The 21,076-nt window shown below is 40.9% G+C and overlaps 1 protein-coding gene across 1 annotated transcript in view; it reads left to right on the top strand.

The window, feature by feature from the left end:
- The window catches only part of ehd1a (EH-domain containing 1a), a 31,222-nt gene continuing 10,146 nt past the window's right edge, over positions 1–21,076 (top strand). The window contains exons 1-3 of the mRNA XM_061834969.1: positions 1–744; positions 12,758–12,855; positions 19,931–20,172. Of these exons, the coding sequence (XP_061690953.1) occupies positions 356–744; positions 12,758–12,855; positions 19,931–20,172 (729 nt within the window). The 5' untranslated portion in view covers positions 1–355. The remainder of the gene's footprint in view (positions 745–12,757; positions 12,856–19,930; positions 20,173–21,076) is intronic.

Below are 21,076 nucleotides of genomic sequence, written 5' to 3'. Positions count from 1 at the left end.
TGCCGTAGAAAGCCAAGCGACGAGAATGACGTCATCATAACCCGTCAAAGTAATTCATCTTACAAGCAATAAAACAAATAGAAAATACAACATAAATTAACTAAACGTTTATCGTTTATTCCACATTTGTATTTTTAAATTCACGAGTGACTCGTCGTCAGAGGAGCGTGTAGCGGTGTGCGGCTCGCTCGCACTGCGGAGGGTGGGGACAAAAACTTGCCAGACCTCGCCCAGCCATTGCTTCATTCCGACGGGCAGCGAACATTCAAGACGCCGCGAGACCGTCGCACCATTTACACCAGGTTAACGTCGAAGGTGAATTTTGACACAGTTGTGTCAATAAAGTTCATACACCATGTTCAGGAAGACCTTAAAAAAGGACCCCGAGCTTTTTCAGAACGTGGCGGACGGGCTCCGGCAGCTTTACCGGACCAAACTGTTCCCTCTGGAGGACACGTATCGATTCCACGACTTCCACTCTCCTGCCCTCGAAGATGCCGACTTCGACAACAAGCCCATGGTGCTGCTGGTGGGACAGTATTCCACCGGCAAAACCACCTTCATTCGCCACCTCATGGAGCAGGACTTCCCCGGTATGCGGATCGGGCCCGAGCCGACCACAGACTCGTTCATCGCGGTGATGCACGGGGATCAGGACGGGGTGATTCCTGGTAACGCGCTGGTCGTCGACCCGAAGAAGCCCTTCCGCAAACTCAACGCCTTTGGAAACGCCTTCCTGAACAGGTACACACACAAACAACTACTACGGTCTATTTTAAAAAGCCAAGCAAATGGTCAATGTTTTGTATCGGATTATGTTTCAATGTGTTATAAATGTTCAAATATCCTTAGCTAGTTACGAGTACACGCGGTAGAACCCTCCCCACCCACAAACGCCCTTACTCAGTCCACACTGAGCAACAGGCTGTTGCACAAGTGTGTCAGTTGTGTCACGTTTGCGCGAGGTTCCTACTTTAATCACTTCCCAAATATGAGGTTGTTTTTTTTTTTTTTTAGGAAATAGTCAAGCACGATTAGTCAGCACGTCTGTTTCACAGTTTCGAGGTTCCACGTTTGAATCTGGGATCCAGCCGCCGTGTGTGGAGTTTAAGTATTCTCTTTTGGTATTAAAAAACAAAACAAAACATGAATCTTTAAGACTGTAAAATATACATAGGTGTGACTGCTTGATTGTGTCCAAGTCCCTGTCAGCGACCCCTCCAATGTGTACCCCAAGTCAGTTGGGCTGGGGAAGGTCGGCTCCAGTTCACCGACGACACTATCGGTGTTACGCTGTACTGTAAAGAAATTGAATGGAAGTTCCCCCGTGGGTGTGGCAAGTCCATTTTCCTTTCACTTTCCAGCAAACTTCGCCAGGTCATGTTAGCCTCGTCCTTGTTCATTTGCTCTTCTTGATCCACTTACTATGGGAACACCTGGTACAGGCACTGACACACTTTCTAAGTGGCTTTTTGACTGAAGATAGATTTGCAGTTATGTTGCCAAGCAGCAGGTTCCACGTTTTGTACCTCCAAACTCTCCATTCTTATCACAGGCAGTAGAAAAGCCACCTCCCTTATTGTCTTGTTCTGAGTAGGTCTTGTGCAATGACATTATTACAGCAGGTTCAAGGTTCACACGTCATTGGCGGACATTGTCACACGTTTTGAACAGGACTGACTCAGCATGAGCATTTCCCAAGAAATCAGAGTTGGGGTGTCAAGGATCACACATCCAAACTACAGACTCCTGTTTAAATTTCAAGTTTTTGTGATATAATAAAATGAGACCAAGGTACACAATTCTGAAACCCAATCACTTTTTGACCTCACACTTGTACAAGACAATTTACTCTACCTTGGTTTTCATGGGCCATTATTAAAATCTGTCAATTGTGTAAAGTGTGTTATGGTCTACTTAAACCAAGGTTGAACTTTTCGGCTGTAATTCCAAAAGGTATGTGGTGGGCTAGCAACACCTGTCATTACCAAAAAAAAACAAAAAAAAAACACCATACCCTGAGTGAAGCATGGTCATGGCAATGTCATGCTTTGAGCTTTTTTTTTCCCCCAGAGGTAACTGAGTCTTTTGCAAAATTGATGTACTTATGAACAGTTTGAAACAACAGTAAGTTGCTATAAAGCAAAGTAATAAAAAAGAAATCACGTCAAGAAAAGCCCTAAATGGATGTGGAATTAATCAGTGACTGACTCCCGTTTAACAGGCGTTTCAATGTTAATGGTTAATTGTAAGGACAGCCACATCCAAGTTATGAGTGCACATTTGTTTCAGTTTACTGTTACCTCTTCGACCCCTAAAAAAGATGTACTGTATATTTTAAAGAAAACTGTTGTCTTACAGGTTATAAGTAAAATTAATAGTGGAAAACGTTATAAATAATTTCTCATGGTCTCTTTTTGTCTATCACAATATGGGCTGTATAGACTTCAAACAGGAGTGTGTTGACTTTCATTAATATCCCCTGTAAATATCCTGTTTTGGGAAAAAATGGGAATTTAAATCTGTCAGTCAAAATTTTACTTGTACTGATATGACCTCCCTGTATGGGACTTTAAGAAATTAACTTCCTTTTTTAAAACCGCATCACTTTTGCTCTGATCTATGATTCGTAGCAAGAGCTAGCATGTTGATAGGTTCAAGCATGTTAATCTGTCCTGGATTATGTGGATTTGTCGTGTCATCAGATGTGGAAAAGTAGTGTGTTTATCGCACTGCTTTCTGTAGCCAATGGATGGGTCCCTCTCATCCTAGCTCCTATTCCCATCATGGGGGTGGTTTGTGCCCGATGATTCAAACCTCCCCTTAATTGTTGCACAATAAATAGATATAATTTGTTTTGTTAGGATGAAAAAAAACTGAATACTACTGATAATGTCATAATCAGAGGAATTAAGTTATATTTTTTCAAGGAGATGCATTTATAACCTCTAATACTTGCTGCAGTTTTGATGCAGAACCGAAGCCAAGCAAGATATTGCCTTGACTGTGCGCTTTCACACAGCATCATAGCGTCTCACAATCAGATGCGTGATGTGTAAAATGCAATGCAGGACAGTGACAATTGACCCCTGCGTACAGGGCACTTAACCACGCCTCCTGAACGCCACCTGCGCTGACGTCAGACAAACAATTATCAAAAATATCGGCACAGCAATAAAAAAAATGGAGCGAAACTGTCCGATTTACCTGCTGATTTCTCACTCGCATTCTTAGCTAACAGTGAAATATCCTTGAAAAGCAGATAGCAGGGCTTCAAGTATTTCAGCGAGGGGTATTTCAATGGTATTTACATGCATATCGACGGAGAAACCATTGATATTAGCGCGAGATCTTTCCAGAGTCAGAGGAAGACCGAGAAGCCACATAATATATTATAACCCAAAGACGAATTCGTCATTGACAGTTTCCTATTTTCGTGTTACATATCACACTTGTGTGCAGAATCTGTATGTATATCTGTATAGCCGTTTGTGAACCACCGTATGAAGGAAAAGAAGGCGAGGGTTGATTTACAAGTTGTTTCTCTCGTTTTCTTTGTGTAACGTCACGCGCTCCCCTCAATAATTATTCTTGAATTAGTCCCGAACCTACGCAAGTCCCGACCGAGTACGACAATCACTACTTTAGTGTCCTCAAACATCCTTCCTTCAGTCTTGATGTCTCGGTGCACGTCGAAGGCTTTTAGGACTGCGAGTTCGGTTTACCTTAGCTAATTAGCCGCGAACAATGGGACACCTTTGTGCAGTAAGATCATCGCAAAATATCGCTCAACACAGATCAAGTGTGACAATCATTCACACGTAGCTATATTATGCAAGCGAAGAACTGCTAATTCATTTATATGAGACATGTATTGAAAATCAAATATAGGACTTACCTTCGTGCAAACATATCTGTTCCGGTCGATGGATTCAGTTGATCATGCGGTCTTCCTCAAAGTTTTATCCATCAAAGACATTTTTCGTACTCGGCCTTCTGTTCCGGTTGATTTTAGATGGATTCAGTTGATGATGCGGTCTTCCACAAAGTTTGATCCATCAAAGACATTTTTCGTACTGGGTCTTCGGTTTTGGAAAGGGTACGAATTGAACTCCACCAACTGGCCTTTCAGGATACCTGTCGTCACTATTATAAAGTCCGTGACTACACCGCTTAACCATATCTATTGTTAAAGAACCCAAATACGCGATAAAACGCCAACAGAAGCTATACTGGACCATCCAGCCAGCGTTGTCTGAGATTTGAGTCTAAGATTATGCATATCCCTGGCCTCTGATTGGTCAGTGACGCAGATTGCGCATCATCCACGGAGGGGTCAATTGCTTTTAAACTGAGTGGGAGAAGTGAGTGTTCTCTGTTAAACTTCACATCATGGTCCTGGAGTGGCAGAATTTCCTTAAATTAGCGGTTAAATGGGCTAAAATTTCTTTTGGAGTTGACTAGAACACAATGAAAGTTGAGTCAAACTCGATTATTTGATGACATCATTATTTTTTCTGCCCAGTATGGTGGTCACCAACATTTTCTTTTTTTTTTGGCAGCGCTGACTTGTTTTACTTAAAGACAAACTTCGACAGAGCGGCATGGGGAGAAAAAAGAAAAGATTATTACAATATAACTCACCATTACGCTGAATATAGTTGTTGTAATTGGTGGGAGCCCTGCTCAAGTTTTTCTTTTCAATGCTGGTCTAATTTTTGATACAAAATATTCTCTAAACTTTTAGCACAGTACAGCTATATGCCGTACTGTGACAAATATTTAGACAATGTTATGAAGTATGTCGTCATACGAGTTCATGTTGTGAATGTGACATGAATAAGGATCTCGTTAGCACATGGTTGTTGTCTGTACAATATTAGATATAAGCTTGGACTGTAAAATGGATCTTCGTGTTGTTGCCGTAGTTTGCCAATGCCAGTCTCATGGTGCCATCACATTTTAAGATTACCAGTGATTGGACTAGCCAAAGCCAGTGAGGCTAACTAGTATTCTCATCCACAACCAACTTATTTTTGTACTCTTGGACCGATACAGATGAATGAGGACTATGTTGCCATGTTGGAAGGACATTTCACTGCTCCACAGAGTGGTAAAGAGCGATAAACTCTGGACAACAGATGGGCGAGTCGAAAGTCCACTTTAAATTGGCCGATTGGAAGATGAAATGGCAAAAACACCTGACTGTTTAATCAACGTCAAACTTAGAAAAGTTGACTTGTTTACTAATTGGTTCCATCCTTATCTTATATTTTAGTGTTGTCCTGCCTCTGTTAACGTTATCGTACAGTGTTCCCCCATTATTTGCAAGGGTTACGTTCCTTGCACCACCACGAATAACGAAAATGCGCAAATAATGGATGCAGTATTAATGTACCAATAGATGATATGTACCATATTTTTGCAACCTTAAGATACATTTAAGTCTTAAATTTTCTCCAAAATAAACAGTTCACCTTATGTGCACTACTGTTGTATGACTTAAACACACTGGTTCCACTGTTTGTATGCATGCCAGCACACCTTTTTAGCGTGTATGTAAGATACCATATGATGGTGCTCGTTAGGCAGCGAGGAACAATTGGATTTTTTTTTATCCGTAAGCAGAAGAAGCTTACATTGCCCCACACACTGCCTGTGTAGGCAGGTCAATACTGACGATGTACACACTCACGATGTCACATCGAAACCAAAATTATCACACCGGAGCAAATAGAATACCATAGCTAGTAAATAATGAAACTGATAAAATAATGACTCGAGAATTAATTGACACAAAGCATGCACATTAAATGCTATGAATGAACCGCAGAAGGGCAAGGGAACACTCTGTTCCACCAGTTTCCGTGCTCCATTCGGCTCATTGAACAGAATAGCTATATGAAGAAAATTTTGTGAAAGTCTTTATATATTTCTTAAAAATTATCTGCTTCCATAATATCATGTAACCCTAATACTCCTTCATAGTTGTTGATGCACAAGGCAGGACAAGCAAGAGCAATCTACTCACACTATTTCCACTTTCCATTACAATCTCTTCCTGAAATTTTGTAGATTGTTTGCCCTTTCATCCACATTTATCCAAACAACATAAATCTAGATAAGAAATACAAAACAACGCAACTCAGCTAAGACGTTCAAATTAGCGGTGGTGTCAGACTTCACAGTGAACCATCCGTTCGAGTGCATTAGAGATGTGAGAGGAAACCAGATAAGATTGTGCATAAACAAAGACCATTGTCAATCTGTCCACCATTTGTCACCCTTTTGGACGCTGTCCTGAAGTGTTAGACTTGTGTTTCACTTTGGATGTAATTTGAATCTCTTTTGGTCAATGTATAATATTTTCTTTAGTTTACATGATCGTGCATTAACAGCTTCACCTCATCTATTTGTAGGCAAATACAGAAACAACAGGGGATGGTGAGAGAGAGTTTTTTTGGCCCATGCCTGGTCTAATTTTCATAATTTTTCTCCCCATAAGTTAATACAGTCTTAGACAGTGATTCAAAAATGATTATCTTAAAAGGCTACAGAGTACATAGGGCCTAAAAATGAGAGTTTAGCTGTTTGAAATGTCATTTATGCTTTAACTAGTAGACTCGCTTTTGGCAGAAATGGTTAGTCATAAAGAACATAAACATGTAGTCATGTGATCCTCAGCCCTCCAAACTCCAAAGGTAACAATGGGTGTTGTCGCCAGCTGCCAGTGCATTGTTTTCTTTCTTTTAAATCACGGTCAGACTTACCATTTGCTCAATGACCCTTGGGAAGTATGACTAGTGTTTGGACCACCACTTACCTAGAACGTTTTACCAATTTCATCATAGAATACGCTGAAACCAATACATCTGAGCTGTTTTATAAAATTAAAAGAAAAAAGCCTCTATGTTTTCCCTGCTGTTTTGGTACAATTGTGGGAAATGCTTGCAGATCTCCTTTCTTTCACTACTCCAGCTCGCTTGTAGCTGTGGCTTGCGAGCTGGCATGGGTAAGCACGGTGTTGAGCTGCTCCCTCAAGACACTAGTTATTGCCTCCATGGTGGCAAATGTACTACACTTCTAACAATTATTGTTATCATGAAGGGATGACATGGAGTAACTGAGGAGCATTTGTGAAAAACCGGAATGAAGTGCTTGGTTGATACAGTACACCTTTCACAGGTGTGTGGCTTGGAACAGCATTAAAGTGGAGAGTAACCAAAAGTGTCTTGACTACAGAAACTAATACACACCTGCACACAGGACAGGTCCAAAAACTGGAAATGAATGAATACATTACTGAATATGTCAGCTGAGAGGAGGGGCCCATAAGGTTCGGTTTCATGGGTCAAGATTTCTTTTGGAGTTGACAAGAACACGATGAAAGTTGAGTCAAAGTCGATTATTTGATGACATTTTTCTGCACAGTATGTTGGAGAATATATGCTGTATGCCGTACTGTGACAAATATTAAGATACTGTTTTGAAGTGTATCATCATGCGAGTTCATGTTGTGAACGAGACATGAATAAAGTTCTCGTTAGCACATAGTTCTGTACAATATTAGACATAAGCTTAGACCGTAAAATTGATCTTCACGTTGCTGCCGTAGTTTGCCAATGCCAGTCTCGTGGTGCCATCATATTGCCTTCTGCTAGATGTTAGAGAAAATAGAATAAAGTCGTGTTCCGGGTTCAACCTGGCAACTGTGCCACCCTCTATTCCCTGGTTGTTTTATTCTGATCGAGGTAATTCTTAAATGATTAGGTCGGATGAAACGTTTTAGCAATTTATCCAAAAATGCAATGTAAATCAATAAGGTTGGTGAAGGTTGAGTGCTGAGCTCTCTTGCATTTGTTTCGGATCAGTGTGGACATAGACGAGCCTGAGGAAGCTTTCGTCCACGTGTTTTGTGGCCAAAACTATTTCCTGCGGTGATGTTATAGTGTCTTAGACCAATCCTCGCTTCACTTTGGTGTTTAAGGTCTGTTGAGAAATTGCCAGGCACTCCCCCCGCTCAGAGGCAAAGCATGCTCCAATTTCTATAGCATTAGTAATAAATGTGTTGACTATTGGTAGGTATACGTCAGTACATCTCCCACATTGAATGTGTCAGTTTTGCTTGTATCGAGTGGCACGGAACCTGAGTTACTGGTTATCTGTAAAATTATCGGTTAAGTTACCGGTTATTGGTTAAATCTGAGTTACTGAAGGTGCCGGGGTATGAAATTTTCACCGTTTGTTATATTGCAGTTTTAACCATTCGCTGTCTTTTTTTTGAAGAGACTCTACATTTCAATAAATGACATATGTAAATACTGTCAGCCGTGATTTTTGATTAAGATGATTTCAGTTGGAGGCGGGACTTCTGCTTACAAGCGGAACAGATTTCCATTATGCTCCTTCGCAGACCACAGTTTTCACCTGACATCACATCTTACGATCATCCATACCAACCTCTACTGGTTGGTCCCAAACTTACAATACATAGCTAGAAATTTTGTACAATATTTTTGGACGTAACAAGTATTGTTTGTAAAGCAGATTATTCGTAACCTGAGTTACCTCACCTCAACCTCATATATATTACATTTTACATCATGTCCGAAAGGGCGGCACAATGAATCAGCTGGAAAAGTGTTGGCCTCATAGTTCTGATGTCCCGGGTTCAATCCCGGACCCGTCTGTGTGGAGTTTCCATGTTCTCCCCGTGCCTGCGTGGGTTTCCTCCGGGCACTCCAATTTCCTCCCACATCCCAAAAAAATGCAACATTAATTGGACACTCTAAATAGCTCGTAGGTGTGATAGAGAGTGCTGCTGTTTGTCTCGATGTGCCTTGCGATTGGCTGGCAACCTGATCAGCGCGTACCCCGCCTCCTGCCCATTGACCGCTGGGATAGGCTCCAGCACTCCTCGTGACCCTTGAGGATAAGTGGCTAAGAAAATGGATGGATGGGTAATGTCTGTCAGTAAATTAAATTGGGGTTTGTAGCTTGAGTCATTTAGGCTAAATGTCTGCCCTACATTCACATATAAAGCATCAATTTCTTGCCCTCCTGCCTTTGTAGTTAAAATGCCTCAACAGGCATTCGGGGGCCCCAAACTGTGAGGTTCTATCTGTAAAAACTGAGTCGGCAAAGTGTAAGTTCCGCACTGGTCCCGGTTCGTCCTGTCCTTCTCCTGTCCTTTAATTCCAGGAGACTGACTCTGCACTTTTCCTGAATCTGAGGCATACACAGCCTCAAGCAAGTAAGGAGGCAAATCCACACTAGAGTACATGTAGATATAGCCAAAAAGAAGTAAATATAGGGTTACTTTTGCACATGAATGACAGTTGAATTTTAAAAGAGATACAGTACTGTAATCCTAGAAACATGACACAAATGTCCTATGCCTCAAGTCCTAGCACCCTCCTAGCATGTTTCCTCTTTCTCAACAGGAAGTGGGGTTTACGATGTATGGGGGAAGGTCATAGGTCACGAAGAGAGGCATGGGCCAAGGGCTAACCTTCCGTCACAGGACATGGATATTAACCCTTGGTGTTATTTTAGCAGACATGTGTGGCTTCAAGTTCTTGCACCCACTTCATACATATTTGAAGAGTGACTGATCTTGCATAGTTCCAAGGGCCTGATGTGTCTCAGTTCATAGAATTCCAGTTCCTCGCTTCATTTTTTTCCTGACAAGCTCTGAATGGAAACTGTTGGGAACGACTGCTAAATTGTAAACCCTGGGCCAAAATTCCAAAGTATAACAGATGGGAGGAGAAATCCTCCATGTTCATCTATACCAAACAGTGTAGTATTATAATGTCAGAGCGTATGTTACATGCTCAATTTTCATACTTCCTTGGATTTTGTTATTTTCATTGTGTGGTATGAGATCCCTGTTAGGATTTGTGGTGTGGTTCTGTGTGCGCATGCCTTCATGTGGTTTTAGCATGAAAGTAAAAGCAAGTCGGCCGGAGTCTCATGACCCACTGCCTCTGAGCTCTTGTTTTGAGTGTTGCTTCAGTTGGCCTGAAAGCAACAAGTCCTTCTATAAGCTAAAGGCTCTCTTGACAATTGCCTTCTTTGTCCCGACTGCAACAGCATGAGTTCAGGGGAAAAAAAACTCATTTTGTACTGGCTATGTCTGTGTTTATTATATCTTGCTTTTTGACCTGCTCTCACCTTGATTTTAAAGGCAAATTCCGGTGGTTTGGAGTACAATGTATCCAATAGGTCATGTAGTATGTACGCTATCTTGATCATGTGATGTTAAATCCTCCCTCATTTAATCATCTTTTGAGAAGATATTTATTGACAATTACGAATTTTCAGGTGCGCCGCCATTTTTGTGAGTCACATGACCTTAGTGCGCGGATGTAACGTGTTACGTGCCGTTCCAAACACTCGATTACATGCAGGGTTCGCACGCGGCCCGAAAAGTCCCTAAAAACCCCTAAATTTTCGAAGGTGCATTTAGGGGCTCCTAAAAGTCCTTAAAATCCGCGAAAACCGGTCAAGCCCCTAAATTAAAAAAAAATCAAAGCGAGGACCTCTACCGCCAAAATTCTCCCTAAAAAAATAAATTTATCTTTTATTTAAAAAAAAAAAATTGCGATTCATCTGGCGTCCAAATCAGCCGGAAATTCTCAACGGAAGTCACCGTGTTGACAACTAGTCGCCATCTTGTCGATATTCCATTGTTTTTTTTCCGTGAGTAGGCATTTCACTTCGTTACGACGTAGCGTAGTTCTTTCATCGATCCAACTTGTATCACGGGAAAGGGCATTTTTCAAGAAGCTTGGGTTGAAAGTAAGGAGTTTGGGAGCTGGGTTCGTCGAGATTGAAAAGATCGGCACATGTTTTACTGCCATCTGTGGAAGCAGAGTTACCAGCTTGAAAAGATGGGCGTCAAAACGCTGGAGTCGCACCGCAAAAACAGGAGACACGCTGATTTGGCGAAGACTCTCTCATTTTCCGTTGGTATGAATCTGTTTCTAAAATATCAAGATAGTGAAGCATCAACTTCAGGGAGTGGTACTAGCAGTGCATGCGCACTAGGGATCGCAAAAAACCGCTTACTTTCATAACTGGTTTTAACTGAACAGCTGTAGCAAAAAAACAGTACCATAGTGTTTACATAATTCACCCCAGGACCTCGAGTTGGGGTGCGGGGTTCTGCACGGATTGTTTTTGTTGTTGCTCTTCCGGAGTGACGAGTTCACAGAGTCCCCCCCCCTGTTATGCGAGTAGTGTTTTGATGTGTGCCAATAAAACAAGTTTACTCCCATACTTTGGAGCGTTTCCTCGATGCCATGTTTAATGTTTTTGATTTAACTGAATGTTCTTTTGAGTCCAACTTTACTCTAACAGCGAAACTTGAAAAAAGTGGAAATGATGTTGAAAAAAATAGCGAAATGTGGAGTACCGGAACCGGAAGAAATTATTGGAAATTTTAACCGATTTCGAAAGTCCGATTACGGTTTTGGTTTTTAAAAAAAAAAAAAAAAAACGGTTATAACCGGTTATTTGTTGCCGGTTGCGATCCCTAATGCGCACCTACAGTTGTCCAGCCAGAAGTCAGGCTTTATGAACGTAGTTCAATACACGAAGACGGACTCGTTAAAGGCAGAGATCATGTGGACTTTAAAAGTGATCTGCAGCCATTACAATTACAAACCTTTTGAAAATAATTCGAAAGTGTTTGCAGTCATGTTCCCAGACAGTGACATTGCTAAAAACTACCACTGTTGGGAAAGGAAGACTTCATAGCTGGCTACATTTGGCATCACAGCCCACTTTTCATCTCTACTGCCGCAAAGCCAAAAAAGCCAGAATAGAGACTGACATATCTATGGGTCAGACTGAGTATGAACCCTGCGACATGGGACACCATTATGCTCAGTGCTGGTTTCTCGGATTTATCCTCATCTGATGAAGAAATAGCAGTATTGGGAAGACTGAGGAATACTTCCATACAGATTTCAACCTGTGGCTGTAAATAATGTTGAATATTCAGGTGGTTCTTCGGCCGGAATGACGCGCAGTCTGACAAGCGAGCTCCGCCGAATGACGGAGCCGCGAGCTCGCTGACTGGGGAGCTCGAGTACATATTACATGACCTATTGGAACATTGGTACGCCAGACCACCGGAATTTTCCTTTTAAAGTGGAAAACTCCCCAATACAGCGACACGTAAAACATTGGCCTCACAGTTCTGAGGACCTGGGTTCAATACCGGCCCTCCCTGTGTGGAGTTTGCATGTTCTCCCTGTGGCTTTTCTCGAGGCACTCCGGTTTCCTCCCACATTCCAAAGGCATGCAACATTTATTGGACACTCTAAATTGCCCCGAGGTGTGATTGCGAGTGCGACTGTTGTCTGTCTCCATGTGCCCTGCGATTGGCTGGCAAGCAGTTCAGGGTATACTCTGCCTCTTTCCTGTTGACAACTGGGATAGGCTCCAGCACCTTTGTGAGGATAAGCAGCTTGGAAAAATGGATCTAAATTCTCTTCATGCCAGTGGGTTTAAACAATTTCAAACACCAACTCATTTCAACAGGGTTGACAGGTGTTCTTCAAATTATTAAGAACAAGTTATTTGACGCTCCATTTTTACAATTCAACTTATGTACACACTGATCTCTTTTTTTTGTCCCCCACATCCCTTTCACCCTTGCTGTTTCTGCTCTACTTTTCTCCTTTCATTTGTTTTTCTCCTCTTCTTCACACTGTACTTGGTGTCCCCCTCAACCCCTCCCAAACAGGTTCATGTGTGCCCAGTTGCCCAATCCTGTCCTGGAGAGCATCAGCATCATCGACACTCCCGGAATCTTGTCAGGAGAAAAGCAGAGGATCAGTCGAGGTCTGGCCAATTTACACCCCGCCCGCTTCGCTACATCCTAGAAATACAGGATTATGGCCAAAATAATAATCAATTATTTTGATCAATATTGTAGTTGTGATTACTAATCATGATTGTTTCTCATGTTACATTTTTTCTTAATATTGTACTACTTTTCAAGAAACAATTTGTAAGGGTTCAAATTGAATCGTTCAATCAGACTCAATGATAAAATATATAATATACACCCCCAAAAAAATCAACTTTAGAAAGGCCTAAGTAAGTAGATATGCTATTACAAAGTGCAATCATGAATTGCAACTTAATCTAAACCAATAAATTTCATTTGACAATCCCTGTCGTCAATGTAGTGAATTTTCAAGGAGGTTATATCTTTCTTCTTCTGCTTGACCATTGGTCGTGCAGGCTTACAAACAGCAAAAAAATCAACAGTTGAAATTTCCTTCTCTATTTACTTTGGGTGTTTTTTTTTTTTCATTGCGGGCAGGCCGGCCAAAAAACTACAACAAGTTAGCCATGCAGCACGTTCAACTAGCTCACATTCCGGCGTCCAGACAAACTTGGAAGTTCTCACTTTTCAATGTAAATATTATTTAAGTATTGCAAGTATGTTCCCTGCGACTGACTGATGACCAGTTTAGTGTCTGATCCACCTTTCGCCCGAAGTAGGCTGGGATAGGCTTCAGCACTCCCGCAACCCTTGCGAGGATGAGCGGCTTGGAAAATGGATGGATGGGTGGTTATTGCAAGTCCTTCAGTGTGTCAGACCTCACCCTCCATGACCAATCTATGACCGTACACTTTGGTATGAATAATAACCTACAATCCATTGCGTGTTTAAAACACCAGCAAAACTGTATTCTTAAAGGTCAAGTGTGGTCCCTATAAACATTCTAAAATAGATATTGTAATGAAAAATACATAATACATTATTCACTTCAATGTATATACGAAAAAATATATCTGAGCGGAGAGCGCGTCATTCATGCGCAAAGTTGCGGAACTGTCATTCGACGACATCCTAGTGGTCGCCATATTGACTGCATCCCCTGTCCGTGACGTCACCCCAGACATTCGCCATTGACAGCACGCGGTGGACCCTACTATGGGAGACGAATACGCCCCTTCTGACACGGAAGGTCTTTTCGAAGAAGAGAACATCAGACAACCGAGTGAAGTTACCGGAGCTCTCCTCCATTGTACCCCTTCAATCCATTTTTCATGACGAATTGGGTCTCTTGCAAACTTATGAAGGGTAAATCCATCTTCCCGAGTGTTCAAGCAATGTCCAGCAAATCAACGAGCCGGCATTTTGGCTAACACGAAGGAAAAACGAGCTACCTTCCCGAAAAAACGCATGGGTCCATGTCGGTTGCAGTTTTTTTCATTTATGACATACTAAAAATCATGCATTTCATGACAGTGGCCCTTTAATGTGTTAATAAAAAGTAACAACAATCAAATACACTTTTTACTTAGTAAAATAATCATATAATGTGGTGACAATGAAATCGTGCATTTCTTGGGCTTTTACGGTACTGCACCGTCACTGTGCATTGTGTAATAAAATTACTTCCCCATCTTTTTAGAGAATAGATACAAATCGCTCTTTCCTCAAATCGCCAAATTAGTACCCGGTAAGAGACACTGATAATGTAAAACTATTTTTGGTTTGAATAAATCACTGTAATCTGATTATTTTTCAGACGAATGAAAATGCTGTAATTTGCTCATTACTCAACATGGTGGTATAAATGTGTTGCCTCCATCACTTCCTACCACAGAGCATTGCATGCATGCATGCATGCAGATTAACCAAACATACCAAAACAAAAATAGACGGATGGAAGTTCAAAAATGAAACGATACCAAAATATACACTGCCTCTTGAGCCAGTTTATTTAGGTTTGTCAGCTTGTTGAATGAAATATTCTCATTTTGCTCTTTTCTGTTCTTGCCCTTGGGGCCCAAAACCCAACAAAACTGGTCATGTAAATTTGCAGCACTTTATTTAAGTTAATTTCCTGTGTTGCTACCTTTTAGTTTTCTCAAGTTTTCTCTATCCTTTCCTTTTGTCCCACTTTGCTTTTGAGCTGTACTAATGACGGGACAAGCCAAAAGGAAAAGAAGAAGAAGATTCAACAAGTGCAATGACATTATTAAGTCATTTCACAGAGCTTTGTAGTTATGGCCTTCTTTACTAAACAATTCTTAACCCCACTAAAAGCCTGCTACAGTCAGCAGTTAAGTAAATGAATGTCTTCAACAACAGCATGAGGAAATGTGGTGTATCCGTTTTATTCACATGGTGCACTCTCACTTCAAAAGTGCAACATGCACAGTTTTCATGTGACTTAAGATTATTCAGAAAATGTCTTCCTTTTTCTGCATGTTACAAAATGACGTGTATATATAGCAATAGAGGGCTTTTGTAGTCAAAGAAAAGGAAGTAGAGTAAAATATAAAATTCCGAGTTTCCCCAAAAAGGCAGGCACCAACTCATGCATTACTCAGTGTGCTGATATGTAATCTGCTTTTTATTGAGTCCACTATTCCCATGAAACTCCTAAAAAAAAAAAAAGGAAGCAGCTGGAATTAATTGAGACTTTTAGAATAGTCGTGCAAACAAACTGAACAAAAATATTTTGACCAATAAGTTGAATGAGTATAAATGTTCAGAGGGATTGTTTTCAAGTGTTTGTGATGAATGTTGAGGTGACCTTGACTCTTATTTCTATGCCGTGCACCATTTGAGTGTACCGTATACACACACACACACACACACACACCATATGCTCTATTTGTGTATAAACATTGATACAATACTGTACTGTATTATATATAAACAAGACCGTATAGACTTCAAACACTCTACATAGATATCAGGCACCGGACTCCAGAAAACTTAAAATTCTATCATTTTCTCCACACTTTGCTTTAGACATCCTTTTTTTTATGCAGCTGTTGTCAAATTATTTGTGTAAAAATCCTTCTATCACTATTCTGGGATTTAGCCAGTAGAAATGTTGGTATCCTAATTTATCTAATTTCATGTCAGACTGTCATGGGGAAAAAAATCATGTCTTTATAGTTGTGCTTAAAAATGTTGGGACACCTGGGGAGCCAGTATTTTTGATTTCCACTGAATAAGAAAGTATGTCCCTAAGGGGTGCCAATATTTTTGAGCATGGCTGTATAATGTATAGCATACTCCATGGTACAGTCTTAAGCATTTTAGAATGGTGGCTGTCACTCCACCATAAACCAAATTGTGGTGACCCTGTCAAAACTTTTACTGGGCCCGTACAGTAAGTTCATGAATGATACAGTCCCTCCCAAAATTATTGGAACGGCAAAGTCGAGTCCTTTGTTTTTGGTGTATAATCAAGACATTTGGGTTTCAGATCAAGAGATGAATATGAGACTTACAGTGGTAGTTTACATACACTGTACAAAAACATTTAATTTGTTGTCTTTTCTGTATGAATTCAATTCAAACAGTTCAATTCAGACATCAACCAGGAAGCTAAAACTTGAGCGCAAATGGGTCCTCCAAATGGACAATGACCCAGAGCATACTGCCAAAATTGTTAAGTCGCTTTAGGAGAACAAAGTGAAGGTCCTGGAGTGGCCATCATAAAGCCCAGATCTGAATCCCAGCAAAAATTTTGAAAAGATGTGTTCGAGCAAGACAAGCGACAAACCAGACTCAGTTACACCAGTTCTGTTGGGAGAAATGGGCCAGGATTCCAGCAGAGTATTCTCTGAAACTTGTGGAAGGTTACCCAAAATGTTTGACCCAAGTCATACAATTCAAAAGAAATGCGTTTTCATGCTAAGGAAATGTATGGAAAGTTTTTGACCTTGAAGAAAATGTAAAATTCTGTAAGAAACTATCTCTCTCATTATTGTGGCATTTAAGAAAATGAAAGAATTTTGGTGATCCTGACTGATCTGAAACAGAAGAGGTTTAATCTGATTTCACTTCATACAGTGAGACAAAAAAATTAAGCATGTTTTTGCACTGTTTGTAAACATTTGGCTTCAACTGTAAGTTCATAATTCCATCTTTTATTTCATGGTATTTACATGTAGATGTATTAAACAACTGACGACGGAGTATCTTTTCTGTAAAGCCAACCACTTTTCAAACTAGCAAAAGCATTGGAACAGACATTAATAAATGTAATATTTAATATTGGTAGGACAACCCGTACTTGCAAAAACTGCATCAAGCCTGTGTCCCATTGACTTAACCTGACTTTTATATTCTTTGTTTAAAATGCTTTAACATATCTTTAATGCAGCTTCTTTCAGTTCTTGTTTATTTCTGAAGGTTTCTCCCTTCAGTCTCTTCTCCAGGAGGTAAATAAATGTTCTATTGGGTTCATAGACTTTAGACTTTCATAGATGGGTGATAGACTTGGCTAGCCCAAGACCATCCACATTTTCCCCTTGATCATGTCCTTTGTTGTGTTGGCAGTGTATTTTGGGTCATTACTAGTTACATGACGAAGCTTCTCCCGATTACTTTAATTGCATTTTTGGGTCAATTGTCAGACAAAGTGGCTTTGTAGACTTCAGAAATACACCTGGTGATACCATCATGAGTTACATCATCAATAAAGACAAGCAAGTTCATTCTAGAAGTAGCCAAGCAAGTCCAAGCCATGACATTACCTCCACCATGTTTCACCAATGAGCTTGTGTGTTTTGGATCGTAAGCAGATCCTTTCATTCCCCATACTTTAGCTTTACCATGAATTAATTACTTTGGCATAAGTTAATCTTGGTCTCATCAGTCCATAAAGATTTGTTCCAAAGCTTCTGTGGCTCATCTCTGTACTTTGGAAAATTCAATCTGGCCTCTGATTCTTTTTGCTGATTAGTAATTTGCATCTTGTGGTATGGCCTCTATGGTTCTTGTCTGTCTTCTTCAAACAGTGGGTTCACCTCTGTTCTGTGGAGGTTGTCAGTGATGTCATTGACATGTTTCTTCACAGTTCTCTCAATGCTTCAATCATCAACTGCTGTTGATACCTTTTGGCTGAACTGTTTTATGTCTGTTGCTCAGTACACCAGTAGCTTTTCTTTCTTTTTCAAGGACATTTCAAATTGTTGTGTTGGCTATGCCCAATGTTTGTGCAATGGCTCCGATTAATTTTCCCCTGCTCTCTCAACCCCTCGCCCTATATGCAGTGTTGGGTTGTTGTCATATGTTGGGGCAGCAGCAGTTGTCTATGCAGGCTATAAGTGAGCTTCATGCTTGCGCAGCTGTCTTTCAGGCCTGCTTTTCCTAATACGTGCTGAAAAAATAGAGAGCAGATGCTGTAGAATGTGCAGAATGTCCTGTCTCATTCCTCTCTCCCTCTGTCCTTATACTTGCCAGGCACACACAGAGGAAAATGGGAGGTTACTTTCACTTAGACTAACTGTCGGTCCCTTTTTATTTTTTTTTTAAATCTCCCCCTTATCTAATTCATCCCTTCCGTCCCTCAGCCTGTCCTGTGCCACTCTCTCTTCCGCCATTATGTTCACATACTCTGAAGCAGACAAAGGCTAGGAAAGAATGTGTGTCGAGCAGATATTCAGTGCTGATTGCAGATAACGTCGCAACCAGATGAACTTCTAGAGTTATCCAATGGCACGCTGTCAATGACAATGACACTAACCCTATCAAATCCATTCTGTAATCTTTTTCACCCTCTGCTCATGGAGCAAGTTTTGGATTCATTGGCAATTTTGAGGTTGGGCATACAGTGATCTGTTTTGGAATGCTGATCCAGCTCTTGGGGCGGTGCTGTGGAGCTGCTGCAAAGCATTGGCCTCACAGTTCTGAGGACTGGGGTTCAAATTCCGGCCCCACCTGTGTGGAGTTTGCATGTTCTCCCGTGCCTGCATGGGTTTTCTCCGGGCACTGTGGTTTCCTCCCACATCCCAAAAACATGCATTAATTGGAGACTCTCAATTGTCCTAAGGTGTGATTGTGAGTGGGAGTGTTGTCTGTCTCCATGTGCCCTGCAATTGACTGGCAATCAGTTCAGGGTGTACCCTGCTCCTGCCCAATGTCTGCCAGGACTGGCTCCTGCACTCCCATGACCCTCGTGAGGATAAGCAGAAATTAAAATGAATGGATGGATCCACCTTATTATTTGTTTGGATTTCTAAAAGAAAAAGAAAAAAATGATAGATCTACATATAATCCATTTCACAGTCAGACTAAAGCTGTTATGAAACTATTAAATGTAAAGGCAACTTTTAAAATAACATTTTTACATTCTTCACTGCCACACAAGTATAAAAATAATTTAACTAAGACATAATACTTCTACACTGTTACTAAATGGAGAGTGGCATTTTTGTCCCCTCATTCTTAAGAGGAAGAAGTTATCGAAACTTAAGGCACAAAACATTGCACCTTTGTCAGCAGTTCAATATCCAAGGCCAAAAAAAAGCATGATAATTTGATGCTTGCTGAGCAGAGATCTCATTGGTCTTTCAACTCGTTTTGTTTGTACTTACAAGTTTTGTTAGTTTATACATTTAACCCACAATTTTCATGATACACAGAGCTCTAGATTTGTTGTCAGTGTGGCTCCTCAAATACTTGTTTCCTTCTTCGTTTTCTGTCATGTCCCTACAGAGAGAGTTGAGTTTTATTTATTTTTGTTATATACTGGTGAAAGTGTCTTTATACTCACATATGACAGGAATGTTAAATTCTTACATCTACGACTGCTCAACTTGTAAAAGTTATGGCGGCGACAGTTTGCGTATGCAATTAATTAGTGGAATTAGTGTTTGTACTCTTGAAAGTGTCCGTGGGAACAATGTTTGAACTCTAGTTTTGAGGTAGTGAAACTTCTGCATGAACTAATCAGTGTCAAAACATTTGAGAAAAGAAGCAACTCCTTTGTTCCTTCAGAGATATGGATGTGAGATACAAATACTGCTTCACTATGTTAGCGCACGCGTGTGTCTATTTGTGTGTGTGTGTGTGTGTGTGTGTGTGTCTGTGGAGGGGGGGGGTGCGTTTGAAATTGAAGTCCTCACTGCTACGTGTTCCTTCTTGCAGGGTATGACTTTGCTGCTGTATTGGAGTGGTTTGCAGAGCGCGTGGACCGCATCATCCTCCTTTTCGATGCACACAAGCTGGACATCTCCGATGAGTTTTCAGAGGTGATCCGGGCGCTTAAGAACCACGAGGACAAAATGCGGGTGGTCCTAAACAAGGCCGACCAGATCAGCACCCAACAGTTGATGAGGGTCTACGGGGCGCTAATGTGGTCCTTGGGAAAAATCATCAACACGCCAGAGGTACACGCGACCAAGTTTCTCTAGAACGTCAGTGGTCATAATGAATAACAAACCCTGCACTATCCAGAATTCATCCAACAAATGGAAATGATGCACTGATACAGATACCACCATCAGTGCCGATACTGTATGTTTGTACTCCAATACTACCTCACAGACACCACTTTACCAGCCTGTCAAAAAACTTCCAGGCAGGTTTAGTGGGAGCCATTTTTTTGACTGACTGCAAACTTTTGGTATTCGCTAGAAGCAGTCTTGTATTTCTTTTTACTCATTTTATTTTGTTGTTAACACAGTTGAGAACATCCATTTTATGGTACTCTCTTCTTTTACTTCATTGTCGCTTATCTCGCATATGCCCATCCATTCCTCCTTCTTTTGTACAGAATATCCTCACTCGGGTTGTGGGTGTGCTGGAGCCTACCCCAGCTGGCTGTGAGCGAGAAGCGGGGTACAAACTAAATTGGTCGCCAGCCAATTGCAGGGCCACTTTCTGTACATTTTTTACTGTACCCCTAATGTTCAGACTGAGAGGCCACATTTTCAAGAGAGGGAGCAACATGGGGGATCAATGAAGACACAGGAAGTCAGGACATTCAAGGCAGTGAGAATCTAGCGTCTCTATAGATGGAGTTATGCGCCATATTTTACAGGTTAAGGTCAACTGTTTTATTAAATGTGACACTCTGCTTTCACATTCTGCAATTATACAGCTTCAGTGTTTTTTTGCAGTTTCTATGTTGCAATATTTTTTTATGTCAGTATTGAATGAACTTATTTCAAACCTGCAGAACAAAAAAGCAAAGAAATTATAACTATACACTGAGTATCTTATACTACAACGCACCAGTTACTGGTCTGAAGAGGAGAAGGAAGATATAAAAACGTATTTAAATACTACCCC

Source organism: Syngnathoides biaculeatus, chromosome 11, assembly GCF_019802595.1.
Source record: "Syngnathoides biaculeatus isolate LvHL_M chromosome 11, ASM1980259v1, whole genome shotgun sequence".
Classification (NCBI taxonomy): domain Eukaryota; kingdom Metazoa; phylum Chordata; class Actinopteri; order Syngnathiformes; family Syngnathidae; genus Syngnathoides; species Syngnathoides biaculeatus.
This window is presented reverse-complemented; position numbering and strand designations above follow the sequence as displayed.